The sequence below is a fragment of the Vespula vulgaris genome, chromosome 17, assembly GCF_905475345.1.
Source record: "Vespula vulgaris chromosome 17, iyVesVulg1.1, whole genome shotgun sequence".
Lineage (NCBI taxonomy): Eukaryota > Metazoa > Arthropoda > Insecta > Hymenoptera > Vespidae > Vespula > Vespula vulgaris.
This window is the reverse complement of record NC_066602.1, coordinates 3,289,433-3,307,103: the sequence shown is the minus strand read 5'-3', so window position 1 is coordinate 3,307,103 and position 17,671 is coordinate 3,289,433. Positions and strand designations below refer to the sequence as shown.

The 17,671-nt window shown below is 30.0% G+C and overlaps 3 protein-coding genes across 4 annotated transcripts; 2 read left to right on the top strand and 1 right to left on the bottom strand.

Moving 5' to 3' along the window:
* Nucleotides 1–8,689: 8,689 nt before the first annotated feature.
* On the top strand, nt 8,690–11,839 carry LOC127069880 (26S proteasome non-ATPase regulatory subunit 2). Its single transcript, XM_051007503.1, has 4 exons — nt 8,690–8,888; nt 8,975–9,705; nt 9,783–11,353; nt 11,443–11,839. Exons 1-4 carry the CDS (start codon nt 8,811–8,813, stop codon nt 11,742–11,744), a joined length of 2,682 nt encoding a protein of 893 aa, XP_050863460.1. The 5' UTR covers nt 8,690–8,810; the 3' UTR covers nt 11,745–11,839.
* A 147-nt stretch (nt 11,840–11,986) lies between these two features.
* LOC127069901 (PRKR-interacting protein 1 homolog) lies at nt 11,987–13,242 on the top strand. Its single transcript, XM_051007569.1, has 3 exons — nt 11,987–12,387; nt 12,458–12,637; nt 12,745–13,242. Exons 1-3 carry the CDS (start codon nt 12,289–12,291, stop codon nt 13,189–13,191), a joined length of 726 nt encoding a protein of 241 aa, XP_050863526.1. The 5' UTR covers nt 11,987–12,288; the 3' UTR covers nt 13,192–13,242.
* A 137-nt stretch (nt 13,243–13,379) lies between these two features.
* LOC127069877 (HEAT repeat-containing protein 6) lies at nt 13,380–17,617 on the bottom strand. Of its 2 annotated transcripts, XM_051007498.1 has the most exons (12): nt 17,441–17,617; nt 17,110–17,358; nt 16,790–17,023; nt 15,889–16,714; nt 15,526–15,809; nt 15,104–15,442; nt 14,781–15,028; nt 14,492–14,711; nt 14,307–14,384; nt 14,013–14,219; nt 13,820–13,936; nt 13,380–13,647 (listed from the first exon to the last, which is right to left on the bottom strand). In XM_051007498.1, exons 1-12 carry the CDS (start codon nt 17,615–17,617, stop codon nt 13,477–13,479), a joined length of 3,150 nt encoding a protein of 1,049 aa, XP_050863455.1. In that variant the 3' UTR covers nt 13,380–13,476. The 2 variants fall into 2 exon arrangements, with proteins under 2 accessions (XP_050863455.1, XP_050863456.1); XM_051007499.1 differs by lacking the exons at nt 17,110–17,358; nt 17,441–17,617 and having other exon boundaries at nt 16,795–16,989.
* Between the last annotated feature and the right edge of the window lie 54 nt (nt 17,618–17,671).

Sequence of the window (17,671 nt, the reverse complement as noted above, 5' to 3'; positions counted from 1 at the left end):
ATGAAAGGAATAAATGTATATACATATAGATAAATATGGAATAAGAGAGATTTCTTTCTGAATATATATATATATATCTCGAATAAATAACATTTAATCTCATAATAAAAATTATTATTATTATTATTATTATTATTATTATTATTATTATTATTATTATTATTATTATTGCCTAATTATTATTCTCACAAGAAATTTAAAAAAAAAACAAGAAAATAAAACAAAAAAGTACACCAACATTCATCCTTCCTCGCGCAAATAAAAAACAGAGGACATAAAATTAAGTAAAAAGCCGTCATTTGAATGAATAAATCCGAACTAATAATAAGAGTTCATTTTCGTGGGCGTCTGTATGGTTCGTGTAACAAATTGATTATAATGAAAAGTTAATGACGTAGCCGAACGCATTATCGAAGCATTAAAAACGTAACAACGCGTTTGAATCATCAAAGAGAACAAGAGAAAGACAGAGAGAGAGGAAAAGAGGGAGAGGGAGAGAGAGAGAAAATGGCATGCTATAAACATGTCCTTGATGAAGAAATCAACTTCATGATATAACGTAACGCAGAAAATGTGTGGAATATTTGTAACCTTTTCTAATATATAAATATAATATTTCTTTAATATTAAATAAAATAAAAATTACAAATAATCATGGCAGCCATATAATAATCTAATAAATGAAACGATTTACAGCCGACATTTGTACATTTTTCTTATTTTAAAGTGATTTCTTTTTCCGGTCAGGGTCACGTCAAGGTCAATGCAAATGGTACGTCCTGAATTGGCCTTTTTTATGAGCTGTCATATTATCGTAAAAAGAATACAGGGTTCTGTTTGAAAAAAAAAGAAAGAAAAATTGTAATAATTCTATATCGTTTCTATTTCCAATGTTAAACCATGCAACAAATGCTTCAAAACATATTTCATCGTAAACAACAGATAGAATTTGAGAGATATTATTTTTTGTTAAATGATCTGAAATCACTTTGTCAAAAAAAAAAAAAAAAAAAAGAAAAAATAGAGAGAAAAATCTTAGACATTAGGCATTAAGGAAACGATAGTTATTAAGATAATTAAGTGCACGCACACGAACACATGCACACATACACACTCATATATCTATACACAGACACACGCATGAATACATATATATACAGGTATATTTATTTGATATTTCGTAATTATTTGAATAAATTGAAGATAAGAGGACTAAATTAAGACGTTCGCGATAGATCGAATTAACGAGTTCGAATTTACTTTCTCATCCGAGAGAACTTCTTAAATACACGTCTGCAAGATGCTACTCGAAAGAACACTCGTTCCCTCTCAGCTATATAAGCGAGTAGCCACTCGAACGAACTCGATGGAACTACGAAGGAAACGGTAATGGAATAACAACGACGATACTGGGTCAAACCAAGAACCAGACACAACTCAAATATAACGTAAGAGAAGAACACGCGACAGCACATAGTAAATTCAATCGATTGAGAGAGAGAGAAAGAGAGAGAGAGAGAGAGAGAGAGAGAGAGAGAGATGACATCGAGACGAGCAATACATACCACTTGATCAACTTTGAAGAAGATGAAATATAAAAAAGATTGACGGTCTTATCTTCACGAGTGCGTTGATGTAAAGTCTAAAGTTTATTTCTTGGAAATCTTTACTTATTTTAGAGAGAAAATATAAAAAGAAAAAGAGATAGATAGAGAGAGAGAGAGAGAAAGAGAGAGAGAGAGAGAGAGAGGAAGATGGTGATTTTTTTTTTGGAAAGATTTCTTTTTTTCAGATGAAAGAATTTTTTATGAAAGAGAAAAATGATTGATATATATTATTTATTGATTATCCATCATATTTGCCAATAATTATTTTCAATCTAATATATATACTTGTATTCTTCTTTTTTAATAATTTTCAAACGATTATTATTTTCGGATGAAACTTCGTTTTCTAGGAAATTAATTATAGATAAAACTTTAATTTCAACGAATTATAATTCCCAGATGAAACTTAATTATTTGAAGATAATTTCCAAACGAAACAATATTTTTCTAAAGCCATTTTCAAACAAAACTTTATCCACCACAAATTATTTCCAGAGAAAACTTCGTCTTCCGCAAATTAATTTCATATAAAACTTTACTTTCTGAGAATTATGTACCATCAAGATAAAGCGCAATTTAACGAAAATAATTTTCAAACGAAGCTTTGTGCTTCTCTCGAAATAATATTAAAAGGAGAAAAAGAAATAGAAGAAAAAGGGAGAAAAGAAAAAACGTGACACGGCTGGTGTCACAGACCTAATAAAGATACAGACCTAATAAATATCCACGAGAGTATCGTTGAATCATACGTCGGACATCTTCGAAAAATAAAAAACAAACAAAAAGAAAAAGAACAAATCATTTCACCGTTCATCCCAAAGTAGCTCTTCCCCTTAAAGGGAGCGAAAGTATAAGTAACCACCACGCCTTCGTAAGTTCGGTAAAAAAGAATCGTCTGTTAAACGAGACAGCGTGGGTAGAGAAAGATATAAAATAAAAGGGAGAAAGAGAGAGAAAGATTATATATATATATATATATATATATATATATATATATATATATAAAAGAGACAGAAAGTTTCAAGAAATAAACGACGTGTTGCTTTGCACGACTTCGATGAACCGTATATGGCGAATGACACGAAAACTGTAGGCGAACCGGCAACCGATCGGCTGCGTCATCCATGGCGAAAGAAGAACGAATCTACTCAACAGACAGACTTATGTATGTACATATATGTATACATGAACTCACGAGAATGAAATTAACCAGACAGTTTTGTGTGTACACTTTCCTACTATACTTTCTGTGTCATACGCTTAATAAGGACTACGTTCATGAAATCCATTTTTATTTTCTTCTTCTTCTTTTTTTCTTTTTTTCTTTTTTCAATGTAATTTCTTATCAATTTTTTCGCACGAGACAATTCAATATTTATTTAATTAATATATCGATTTCAAAGGATTAATAAATATTAATTTTAATAGAAATTAGATCGCCTTATTAGATTAACTGTGTTAATATTACATTAACAGTATACGCGCAAAATTTTCGATAAGATTCAAAAAAAAAAAAAAAAGAAAAAGAAAACATAAAGAATACTCAATTTCTTTCGAAATAATAATTATTCGCATGAACATTCTAAATAAGTCAATCAGATCCAACTTTCTTTACCATAATCGTCTAATATATGATTCATTCTTCTATTCCTTCTTCTATAACTCTTCCAACACCCACACAAATAAACGTACACACACATACATAAGCTCATAGCAAAACTTATTAACCTATGATTTATCATTCAAGTTTTTCAATAAAGGTAAATCTTAGACATGAATCAAACTTAATCACGATTGACATTAAAGAAATATTGTACATCTCTGAAATCTCTAAAAAGATCTTTAAGAAATGATTCCTCTCTCTCTCTCTCTCTCTCTCTCTCTTTTTAAAAGATTTCTTACAATCAGACCTCTAAAAGATCCCTTAAATCTCTGAAAGAAACTCTGAAATATCTCTTCGATCTTTTTTCCAAATCGAGAGTGAAAACCAATTAATCCAATTCAAGAAAAAAAAAAAGAAATACATACACATACGCGCACACAAACGAAGGCCTTAATCAGACAGATTCTTTAGCAATTGTACGTGAGAAGGATTGAAAATGAATCTTTTACACTTGGGAATACAAATTTTTATGGATAATAAGGTTAAACATATGCGAAGGTAAAAATTGTTTTTGCTTTTCAGACTCTCCATCATTTATCTCTCTCTCTCTCTCTCTCTCTCTCTCTCTCTCTCTCTCTCTCTCTCTCTCTCTCTCTCTCTCTCTCTCTCTCTCTCTCTCTCTCTGTCTCTTATTCTCTTACTCTTTTTGATCGAAAGCTCGAGTAACTTAAAAGAGAGTGTGTAAGAGCGAGAGATAGAGATAGAGATAGAGATACAGATAGAGAGAGAAAGAGAGAGAGAGAGAGAGAGAGAGTAAGAGTGAGAGAAGCTGAGGCTATCTTCGTAATGGATCGCACTATAATGAAGTACGGTACGACGCGCTCTCTTATTAATTAACGTTAAAAGGGAAACTTTTGTAATTGCGCTTCCGAGACGAAGCGACGTACCCTGACCTCTTCGTCGTCGTCGTCGTGGTGTTACATTGACGTTAAGAAGACCCTGAAATATCGAAGCTTTCTCTTCGGAACTACTATACCTCACTTTCCTGTAATTAAAATGTCTCTTTTACCCATATAGATATACATATACATATGCGTGTGTATGTGTGTATGTATGTGTGTATATATATGTATATATAAATGTATGTATGTAAAAATACTATGAGATACATAGATACATATAAGATTCATATATCCGTTGTTATAAATTTACGCATATCTATAACCGAGCAATGTCATGTCGATCGATAAAGTCAAGCAATGTAAGGTCGTTCTAAGAATCTCTTTTTCTTTTTATTTTACATATCCCGAAGGAAAAATTTATCGTATATAAATATAGCCATTCCGTATACTAATGAATCGTATTTATCTCATATTTGAATGAATCATTTTTATTGATAAAAAAGAATTGATAAATAAGAATTGAGAAAAAGAATTGAGAAATTGATAAAAAAGGAAATTAGGAATTTAAAAAGATAAAAGAACCAAATTTGTTTGTTTTGTATTTTGGGATAAGATTGTAGATTAATTATTAATATTTTATATATTTATATGTGTGTGTATGCGTGTGTTTTGAAAATCGTGATTTAGTAAGTATTAGAAAATATATCATTCAAGTTCTAAAATATAATACCTATATGTATATACTTTTCTATTTTTTACTCGAACGATCGATCAGCTGATTTTTGTTTACAAAATTTATATTTTGAAATTAAAACATTTTAAATGTCAATCTTCACTCCATTGAATATTACTTATTCATTAATATAAATAGATGAAAATTAGAACATATATGTATATATATATATATATATATATATATATATTGCTTTTTGAACATGAATTTTGTATCTTGAAAGATATTACTACTGTCAAGAAAAGAATTTTGTGTTAAATGCTTTGTTAAAGGGAAGAACTGGCTTGGTATAAAACCGGTATGCTTTGGTACCCGAAAGAAATCTCTTTTGGTTGACCTACTTTCGAATATCACAATATGTTCAAAGAGAGGAATGCGAATAATCTCTGAGAAAAGATAAATTATTGAAAAAGAGACTTTAATCTAATACTAATTAGATTCATTCGAAATCTTGAAATTTCTTTTCAATCTGTTGTATGTCCGATATTTATAAAACGAAATTATTTTTATCATTATAGAAATTATATCTATAAATAATTATATATATATATAATATAGAATTGTATAATATAGAATAATTAATAGATATATTATACAATACATAAAATAATGTTGAAGAAAGAAAAGATAAACAATAATTTTAATTTCCTATAACAAGTTTTCTCGACTTAACAACTTTCTCGACAAACGATTGATATAATTGGAAATAAATCGTTTCTTAGAAATTTCTTAGGAAAAAATCTTTCATTTGTTATCTTAATCAAACATATTAATCAAACATGATAATTAGTCGGCTTAGATATCATGAGAAACGATCATGACCTATCGTTCGAATATTAATCAGAAACATCGATCGAATTTCACGAATGTCGACGTTGACCTGAGAATTCTGTGTCGGTTCATGACAGCCGATACAGAGAAATGCAATTTGGTGAACACGCGACCCCATAAGGCGAATCCTGTGACACGGAAAATTGACACGATTATCGATAACCCTCTGCACATGGAAAAGAGGAGATATATATATATATATCTGTCTATATATATATATATATATACACACACACACACACACAAAAGCCGCAGGCATTCAATACCCAGAACGAATATGCATACATTCCATATATGTATACTCCGATTGAACGAACATAAATATACAATTATGTACACATATACGTAAATATATACATACATATTACTTCATTTAAAGTAACCAAAATGTCATTCAGTAAACGCATCTTCTCGATCTATCAATTTTTTAAATAAAAGAAAAAAAAAGAAAATACATCAAAATTGATATTTCGATTGGATATATACATGCATACATAGATATTACTTTAGGAACGTAACCAAAATATCATTCAGTGAATGAACGTTTTTGGCTTTATGAATTTTTTAATAAAAAAGAAAAATAAATAAATAAAAATTAGTTCTTTTTTTTTTTAGTCCTTTCAAATATATTTTAATATATATTTTGAAAGTTTTTGTTTCAATCAATTTTTATAAGATTATATCTATTTTTTATTCCTTTGTATATCTATTTTATATACTTAGTTAGTTTATACATATATATTCTTTTTCTTCTTTTTTTTATATAAAGCCACTAATAGATAGGATATGTATTAGTATGTACTATCAAAGATGGTTACTAACTGCAGTATCGACGAAACAACGAAGCCCTATTTAGTAAAATATAACATTCTAATTCACATAGTTTCGAACTTGATACTAGTGCAATCATTCTTATCCTTGATTCTAATCATTAACGTATCTATTACTTTATAACGAATTTTCTTTTTCATTTTATTTTTCTTACATTTATATATGTAAATCTAAAGAAAAATTGTATTCAGTTGTTAAGAAAATACAAAATTTCGATTATTTTTATTCTTAATTGTTTATAATCTCTTTTTTTCATATTTATATATCATGTCTCTCTCTCTCTCTCTCTCTCTTTTTCTCTTCTATATTTATTTAATAAAAAATAATCAAGAAAATATATATATATTAAATCAATCAAAAAAATTCTGGGTAATTTTATGCGTCTGATTTTATTAAAAAAGAAAGACAATAAATTTAAAGTAGAATAAAAAAAAATTTATTCGACAATATTGATATATGTCGAATGATGGAGAACATACACTTTGCAATATTTTTCTGTTTATCTTCGATCGTTCTAGGTACATCTAAGCGACTTAACGAAATATCCGACGACTAGCTACGAAGAACACGCACGTTGTTCAAGTATATGCGTTTCGTGAGAGAATTTCATTATGTCTACAGCCCCTGAATAAAAGCAAACCTTGCAACAACGCCGATAAACGTGTTGCCGTTTTATCGGGGCTATGAAAACCGGAACTTATAACTCGCATACGAAAATCTTATTCTTCTTAAAAAAAAAAAAAAAAAAAAAAAAAAAAAGAAAAAACAGAATAAATATTACAATCAAACCAATATATGAATAAATATCAATTAATTAATTAACAAATTTATCAAAAAGAGAAAGAAAAAAAAAATTCATCGTTCATTCCGATCGATTCGATAATCTCAAATTTTCGCGGTTTACTTCGAGACCAACAACGTTAGTCGTTGAAGAACAAAAATAATTGAAATTATCGATCGATATTAATGATCGATATTACATTGAATCGATGAAGAAAATTTATATCAAACGATACGATATCTTTATACACACACACAAATCTATTGAAAAAAATATGATATTTTTTGTATTAGTATCACATAATTATTGTTTTTATTGAAATATCGAACGATAGTACACGCATAACCTATCGAGTAACACGAAACATACTTCGCATATCGAACGATTTTATTCTTCGAACAAACAGATTCGTTCGTTTTTTCTTAGAAATTAGAAAAAAAGAATTAGAAATAAAAAATCGCTAAATAACTCACCATTCACATATCTCCTCTCTCGATCGGTTTTTTCTTTTCACGAATATCGATCACCATAATAGCGATAAGAAAATGTCTCACTATAATGTTCCATCGAAATATTTTCTCACACTGTTACAAAATAATTCACGTAGGAGTTCGACCTTGGTATCTTCGAAGAAGAAGAATATGTAAAAAAATAAATAATTAATTGATCAATTAAATAAATAAATAAAATAAATAAATAAATAAGCATCACACGCGTACAGTCATACACATACACACATAGACACACACATACACGCGCGCGCGCGTTTCGATTTATTTCGGGGATAACGGCTTAACGCCGCTCCACCAACGGCGATTTGCACGTCACAGGTGCATCGCGACGTCTGACGTTCCCGCCTCCATTGGCGTCGACTCTACGTCACCTTGACAACCGCGAATAACAAATCAGAAAACGCTTGCACTTTAGCGCCCTCTTTAACGTCACATTTTACCGCGAATTTTCATTTCATTCTCGAAATTCAATCGTTTTTGTTTCCTTATCTTTCTATTTTTTCATTCTTCGATCATCATTCTTTTATTAATCACTCGCTTGGTTTTTGTTTCCTTTTTTTTTTTCATTGTGCAATCGAATTAAAAAAGTGAAGAAAGATCGATTCTTATTTCGCGCGGTTTTTTTTCAACTTCGTAATTCATTTTTTTTTTTTTTTTATCGCTACCTGCACGTGCATAATCATATTATTTTTCGTTGGAATCAGTTTAAGAATTCTATCAATTTTTTTCTTTTTATATATACATATTTTTTAATTTAAATAATATTGTTTATAAGTTAATAAAATATGCATACTCTTGATAAACTCTTGATGGTAAAACAGTTTTGATATTAAAGTTCATCGTTATCATCGTAGAGGCGTTCAAGATCATGGTGACTAGCAAACATTGAAACTCATGATTCAGTGTGCGCAGATCACTTCTGTGGTCTGATTAACCATAGAATTTGTAAGGAATATCAAGATCGTAAGATCTTTTTTCTTGAGATTAAAAAAAGAATTAGTTAAGACAAGATGCCAGAAAGTACGAAAGTCGAGGCTAAGCCATCTAAGGATCTTAAAAATGAGAAGGAGGATGAAAAGAGTGAATTAGTGAGTAAATGATATTAACGGAAAAGTAGTTTTCTATAACTATAGTTAATTGATGGCGATGTGATAAATTATATTTTTTTTCCTAGACCGAAGAGGATAAGCTCTTACAAGAGGAATTAACTTATTTGGTAGAAGTATTACAAGACCCCAGTCAAAAATTACATCAATTTGCGTTGGAATTATTAAGAACACAGATACGTGCATCTACAACGTCTATGACAAGCGTACCAAAGCCTCTTAAATTTATGAGACCTCATTACGATACCATGAAGAAAATTTACGATAAAATGGCTAATCCCAAATTAAAAGAATTATGTTCAGATATTATTTCCGTTTTGGCTATGACCATGGGAGAAGGAAGAGAATGTTTAAAATACAGACTTACGGGATCAGCTTTGTCTATAGGAGAATGGGGACACGAATATGTTAGACACTTGTCAGGCGAATTAGCCGGCGAATGGGATGAAATTGCTGGAGCTGATGCGGAAACTATGAATGAAAAATTAATTGCTTTGGTACATGAAATTGTACCTTATAATATGGCTCACAATGCGGAAACTGAAGCTTGCGATTTGCTAATGGAAATTGAAAGGCTGGATTTATTGGAGCAATATGTAGATGAAAGTGCATATCAAAGAGTTTGTCTTTACCTTACTAGTTGTATACCTTATGTCGCAGATCCTGAAAATAGTACTCTACTTCAAACAGCTGCAAAATTGTATAGAAAATTTGGCCAATATCCTCAAGCAGTTAGGCTTGCAATGCAGCTTAATAATTTACCACTTGTTGAAGACATTTTCACCAAATGTACAGATCTGTAAGTAGAAAAAAATATATTAAGCAGTGGCAAATATAAACTATCTCTTTCATATCGTATCTTACGTATCTTTTCAGATCTGTCCAAAGACAATTAGCTTTCATGTTGGGCCGCCAACAGATTTTCTTAGATCTTAATGAATCCACCGTAGAATACGACGACTTAGTAGAAATAATGTCCAATTCGCAATTGAATAATCACTTCCTTAACTTGGCACGTGAACTAGATATAACAGAACCCAAGACACCGGAGGACGTATACAAATCACATTTGGAAAATTGTCGGCCGCCATTTGGAGGTGGACAAGTAGATTCTGCAAGACAAAATCTAGCTGCAAGCTTTGTCAATGGTTTTGTAAATGCTGCATTTGGACAAGACAAATTATTAATCGAAGATGGAAATAAGTGGTTATACAAAAATAAAGAACATGGAATGCTCAGCGCGACTGCGTCTCTGGGTTTGATTTTATTATGGGATGTTGATGGCGGATTAACGCCGATCGACAAATACCTTTACTCTTCGGAAGATTATATTAAATCTGGAGCACTTTTGGCCTGTGGTATCGTAAATTGTGGTGTAAGAAACGAATGTGATCCTGCTTTGGCTCTTCTTTCTGATTACGTTTTACACAGCAGTAACACGATGAGAATCGGTGCGATTGTAGGTCTTGGATTAGCTTATGCTGGTTCTAACAGGGAAACAGTATTATGTTTGCTTACACCTGTTCTTAGCGATCCAAAATCGAGTTGGGAAGTCATAGGCGTAGCTGGCCTTGCTTTAGGAATGGTTGCAGTTGGATCTTGTAACGCTTACGTTACAACTACGATAATGCATACGTTAATGGAAAAATCAGAGAGTGATCTTAAAGATACTTATGCACGTTTCTTACCTCTAGGATTAGGATTATGTTTCTTAGGGAAACAAGAAGCTGCGGAAACAATAATTGCAGCATTAGAGGTTGTACCGGAACCATTTAGATCGATGTCTACAACACTCGTTGAAGTATGTGCGTACGCAGGAACAGGAAATGTCCTAAAAATACAACATCTCCTACATATATGTTCCGAACATTATGAGCCAGCGAATGAGAAAGAAGATAAAAATGATCGCAAAGATAAGGATAAAAAGGAAGAAAAAAAAGAAGAAAAAGAAAAAGATCTTAGCTCCCGACAAGCAATTGCTGTTCTTGGAATCGCATTGATTGCAATGGGAGAAGAAATAGGAGCAGAAATGGCATATAGAACATTCGGCCACTTATTGAGATATTGTGAGCCGGTCATTCGAAGATCTGTACCACTTGCTTTAGGGCTTATATCTGTTTCTAATCCAAAATTAAATATATTAGATACGTTATCTAAATTTTCACACGACAGCGATCCAGAAGTAGCACACAATGCAATATTCGCAATGGGATTAGTTGGAGCTGGGACAAATAATGCAAGATTAGCAGCTATGTTAAGACAATTAGCATTATTCCATTCGAAAGATCCAAATAATTTATTTATGGTCCGTATATCGCAAGGTTTAACGCATCTTGGAAAGGGAACTTTAACATTATCTCCATATCATAGCGATAGACAATTATTAAGTCCTGTTGCATTAGCAGGTCTCCTTGCTACGTTGATTGGTTTCCTTGATGTCAAAAACAGTGAGTTTTTCCATTGCTTATAGCAATATAGCATCAATTAAAATTAATATATTTTTTTTATTTTAATTACTTGTATATATTCATTGCAGTTATTCTTGGGAGATCGCATTATCTCTTATATACATTGGCAGCTGCAATGCAACCAAGGATGCTTGTTACATTTGATGAAGTTTTAAATCCTTTAGCTGTACCAGTACGAGTAGGACTCGCGGTTGATGTCGTAGGTCAAGCAGGTAAACCTAAAACAATAACCGGTTTTCAAACACATACGACTCCCGTACTATTAGCATATGGCGAAAGAGCTGAACTTGCTACTGAAGAATATATACCATTAACTCCTATTATGGAAGGATTTGTTATATTAAGAAAAAATCCAGATTTTGTACCCTAGATTTATTATTATATATTTAATCCTCCGAATGTACCTCTTATTGTATTTTTTTCTAAAACAAAATATTATAAGGAATAAAAGCAATGAAAATGTTATGTCATTTATGAATCCTTAAAATGTAAAAGCTGTAAAATTAAAAGATATAATTTAGATTATATAAGAGATAGATCAGAGCGTTAGTTAAGATATATGGTGTCAGATGGCGCAACAGTTCTCAAAACAATAAAAGCTAATGATACATAACCTACAAATCGTTGCTTCTAGAAATTATTACCATTTTACCGATTATTCTAATAGTGCGTTATGTATTAATACTTTCTTTACGTCATTAAAATATTAACAATTATAATAGAAATAATTTTATTGATATATTTTTTATCGGACATGAGATATTATTAATAAAGTAAGAAAAATTCTGACGTGCGATAGTCTATCCGTTAACGTAATTATCCGCTACCACAGATTTATAAATATTTTGATTGTTTGATTACTAATAATTACATGTGAATAACATTCCTATTATTGTTATTTTATTTCCAACAATATGAGTAATAAAAAAGAAAAGGAAAAAGAGAAGCTAATAGTTGCTAAAACAGCTGTGGATTTGCAAAGATTAAAATTAATGAAGTTGATGAAAAATCCAGTAAGTTTATAATTATATATAATAATATACATTTTTATGATTTCTAATAATTTATTTTTTTATTGGTAAGGATAAACCTATTGTATTACCAGAACGACCTAAACCTAAAAATACACCAACAGTACCAGAATTTGTTCGAAATGTAATGGGTAGTAGTGCTGGTGCCGGCAGCGGAGAATTTCATGTATACAGACATTTGCGTCGTAAAGAATATGCGAGACAAAAGTTTATCCAAGAGAAAGGTCATAAGGTAAATATTTCATTAATTATTATTAATTAGATTTATTCATAATATTTATTCAGGATTTACTTTTTTTATCCTTTAAAAATTTTAATAATTTTTAATGTAAATTGTAGGAACTTTTGGACGCTCAATATCATGAGAAATTAGAGCAAAATAAAAAACTGGCGGAGGAAGCAACTGCAAAAAAACGAGCCAAGAGATTAAAAAGGAAACAAAAGATGAAAGGGAAGAAAAAAATGAAAAGTACAAATGTTGAAAACAACAATAAAGAAAATAGCGATACTCTACACAGCGAGACAGAGGATAGTGATTCGGCAGAAGAAACTAATGAAACTGAAGCACAGTCTGATGTTAGTTGCGATAAAGAGACTATAAAAAACACAACTCATACAGAGACAGAACAATTAAAACAAGTGAAAAATAATAAAGATGAGTCTGATATTATATGTAAGGATACTATAAATGATACAACTTCTACAGAAGTAAAACAAGATCAAAAAAATAATACAACTAATGTATCAAATGAATCCATGAAAAAAGAGACAAAGGAAGATAAATAAGATAAAAATATATATTATGTATTCAAATTATATAATATATATGAAACAAAGTAAAGCATAATAAGAAAGAAAAAGCATGCTCAAAATGTAGAATCTACATGAACTTCTTATTTCCAAGAAATTATTACTGAACGCCATTTTTCTCTTTTATATATAATAATACAAATAAATAATGCATTTTGTAGTGGTTTAGTTTGATTATAAATTAAATTACAGAACGAATGATCGTTTAATGGTATATTAATTATTAAATATAAATGCATCAATTCTTTCTATACTTTATAATCACATTATACTTAAACTATCTAAATTATCATAATGACTTGTTCTATCAAATAAATTTGCTAAGATATTAGCAATTCGTTGCTCTTGCGATGATTTGGCAGTTTTAACACATTTTTCTAAATGTGCTTTAGCTTCTATTAAATTTCCAACTTTTTCTGGCAATATGTTTTCCTAAAATTATAAATAAAAATATTGTATATTGTATATTGTATATACTCTGTATTATAACATGTCTATAAATTATTATCACGTGTAAAATAAATATGTTACAATTTTTTTTATATACAATTACGATTGGTACAATTAATTTCTATACCTAGAAAAATATTAATTCTTACATTACCTGAAACTTTTTAATATAATTAGAAATATTTTCAATATGATCACCAATCTCTACCCAAACATTTTGTAATTCCGATACTTTCGTATGAGCTGCTAAATGACTGAGTGTAAGGCACAACTATAAGAATAGAAATAATTTATTTATGATAACATTGTTCGTATTAAATAAAAATAAAATATGCTATCACGATCACCTGTTGGACAAGCGTATCACGATGAGAATATTCGACGTAACTTGGCACATGTTGACAATTTTCGAAAGCTAAAACTATACTTTTCCATAAAGTTGGAGTGTATTTACCATACGATTTACACGAATATAATGCCCATGCTGCATTTGTGCGAACCTTAAAATTAGGACTATGACATATTAAATTGCACAATGCTGGAAAGACTTGTTCCTGTAGAAATAAATGTTGATATAAAAAATTATATATCAGCATGATTGATGTAGTTTATTATTAATATTAAATTTATTATATACGTACTTGCCAAGATGATGGCAAAACATCATCCGGATTATGGGACAAAACTAATCCTAATGCTCTACAAGCATTCCATCTTACCTAAAAAATCATCCTTATATTGTATTTAAAATTCATGAAAGATCTTTTGAAATTTTCTTTCTAAAGAATTGTATACTTTATAAAAAGGAAGCTTTTTATATATTTACTTTCATATCATTTCCTAATACAGCACAATTAATTAAAGCATCCAATCCTGAAGACGTATCTTTCAATATTTCTCTATCTGGACATAAATACAATATACTTCCCAAAGCTCTAACAGCATTACACTTTACTTTATCATTATCTTTAGCAGCTCTAACACTTGTTTGATACAGTTTTGGTAATAAAATGTCGAACGGAATAGGCTCCATATCTTCATTACATCTTTAAAAAAAAAGTCATTAAATTATAAAACATCTTAATAATAATAATAATTAAGGTGAGGAGACTCACGTTCGCCTAGAAAGACAATCACATAAATTTGCTAATGCCCATGTTGCTTTTATGCGTACCCCAAGATTTTGATCATCTAAACCAAAGCAAACTATATCTGCTAAATCCATTAAAAAACCTGTGTCTTCTTCTAATGGAGGAAGTGTTATTAACATTCCTAATGCTCTTAAACCTGCTGCTCTTACAGCACTTTCATCATCGTGAATACTACCTATTAATATCGTTTTAAGTAACACATTTTGTTGACGCTAAAAAAGTATTATAACATATAAGTATTAAATAAAAGTTTAGATAAAATTTTTAAATAAGTAGATATCGTATACCGTTAACTGAGTGAACATATTTGAACCAATGGTGCCTAAACAATCACAAGCAGCTTCTCTTAATATAGTTTGTTCGTGTTGAGCGAGTAACGTCATAGGTTCGAATACAATATTCCAAAATAATAAAGAATTATGACTTGAATCGGTATTTGCTAGACAACCTGCTATTATTTCAAGTGCTCTACAAGAATGTAATATAATTTGTGTTTCAGAATCTGCTAATACAGAAATTAAAGTAGTGGTAACTCTCTCCAAATAAGGAAATACAAGATCTCTAGTGTTAAATGCTAATGAGCCAATTAGTTTTAAAGATTGAAGTTGGACTGGAGTACTTGTACACTAAAATCATATAGATAATTATTTATCTAATACAACACAGAACAATATTAATTTTTTATATAATATTTTGTTTGTTATAATACCTTGTTTGATACATTGTTCAAGCATACTTGAAGTAAAGAGCTGATGCCTTTGTCTTTAGAAAGATTATCTTGATTATCACTTTCAATTTTACTATCATTCAAATCTTCAATATCTATTTCTTCTTCTTGAGTTGTTATGTCATTGATCGAACTTGTATTTGCTTCTGGTGAGTCAGAGTTAACGTTCGATTGTTTCGCGAGAATCTCGAATATTTCTGGAGTAATAGGATCGTTCCAAACTAATCCTTCGAAAACTAAGAACGTCGCAACCTTTACAGTAGGATCTACAATTGAGTGTTAATTAATAATTAAATATATATAAATTTAAATATAAAGATATATATATATATTTAATACACATACCTTTGTGTTGTATATGTGATCTACAATTTCTAATTAATTTTGTTGCAAGTCCAGGTTTTAATTTAGCATATGGTGTACCTTGAATAAGTGCTGCTATGCATTTTAATAAATGAGTCAAAACAGCTGCATTCTTTTCAGTATTTAAAACTAAGGATAATGTAAAATGCAATTCTTTTACCATTAGATAAACTGTACCAAAGAAAGTTATAAACGATGTTGGCTGAACATCTTCAGCATGTATTAAAAAAGGTCTAGCACCAATTAATAATTCAGTAAGTGCACTTAAGACATTTTGTCGCACTTTTGTATTAGGTTCTTTTAAAATACTCCTAGCTAATACTCTAGCATCGTTTCGCGAACCAGTCGCAACTATTTGAGGCCAATAACCAAAAATTTCTCGAGCTTGAGTATTTTCTATGAGCGCTTGCAATAAATGTACAGCTTCGAGTCTAACTTTAGAATCCGCCAGAACAGAATCATTTGTTTCAGTATCTGATATTTCAGATTCGCTAGAGTATTTATAAATCCTTTTATTTTCTGGACTAATAATACGTTTATCTTCTGACATAGATTTTTTAGACATTTGCTTCTTGGATTTTGATTTGGGTACTTTCTGATTCTTGCATTTTGGTACAACATGTGGTCGTTCTGGAAGATTCATTGCTGCTGGACGGAGAAGTTGTGGTTGTATAGGTAAATAATCTTTAATTCCATAAAATAAGAAAGCCTGTACTACTCCTAAGATTTCACCTATGAGATCTGATGAAACTGGTATCAATTTATCTATTATTGCGGTACGTAAAATTCTTAAACATAAACATAGAATCTGAAAATACAAATTCAATATAAAAATCTGTATCTTTAAAAGGGTACTTCTAACATTTGTTACAATATCAATTACTTTACTATAACATTGTATATTATGATTTGAACATGGTAACAATGACACTGCATTCAAAACAACGTCCTTAATTATACATATGTATTCTTGTGATATATATGTATTACTTTTCTTATTTATCAAAATTCCTTCTAAGCAACATATTGCTTGTAAATTTAAATCTGTCCATTCTTCATTTTGAGGTATTAAGTACTTATTCAATAAACCTTTATCTCCAAGTAAAGATTGAAGATACTAAAGAAAAAGAGACATAAAAAAATATTACTAAAATATACTTACAAAGAAACAAATCATTTTTACAACAGTTCAAGAATACTAACTTGATTAATATTATCAAAATTGCCGGTAACTAAGACACTTTTTAAAGCAAGAAGAATAGAAATCCAAGCGAAGGGTTGAGAAAATTTTAACGCATCTAAAATCCATCGTGTACAAGCAGCAAATGTTCTTCCTTGGAATACAAGATCGTTTTGTATTACATTAGCTAGGAATAGACAAGTATTTTTAACTAGAAGTGTTTCGGTAGGTGGTACAATAGCACAGAGTTGATTTATCAATAATAACACAGCCTATAAATAACAATGATAATAAATATAATCAACATAGAGTATTAGTTACATAATACGATAAATTTATATTCGATTAACTTACATCATTATTAGTTATACTAATGTGTCTGTAATCAATATCATTAAGATCATTGAGACATGAATTTATCAATCTTTTATCACTTAGTTTCGTATGTGTCAGTGATAATATTCTTTCAATCAAATTTACGAATTTGATATTCGAGCTTTCGATAGAACTACTCACGTGCATTGAAGCCATGTCTGCATGGCTATAATTTTAATTATTTACACAGCCATTTTTATAGGTTATATA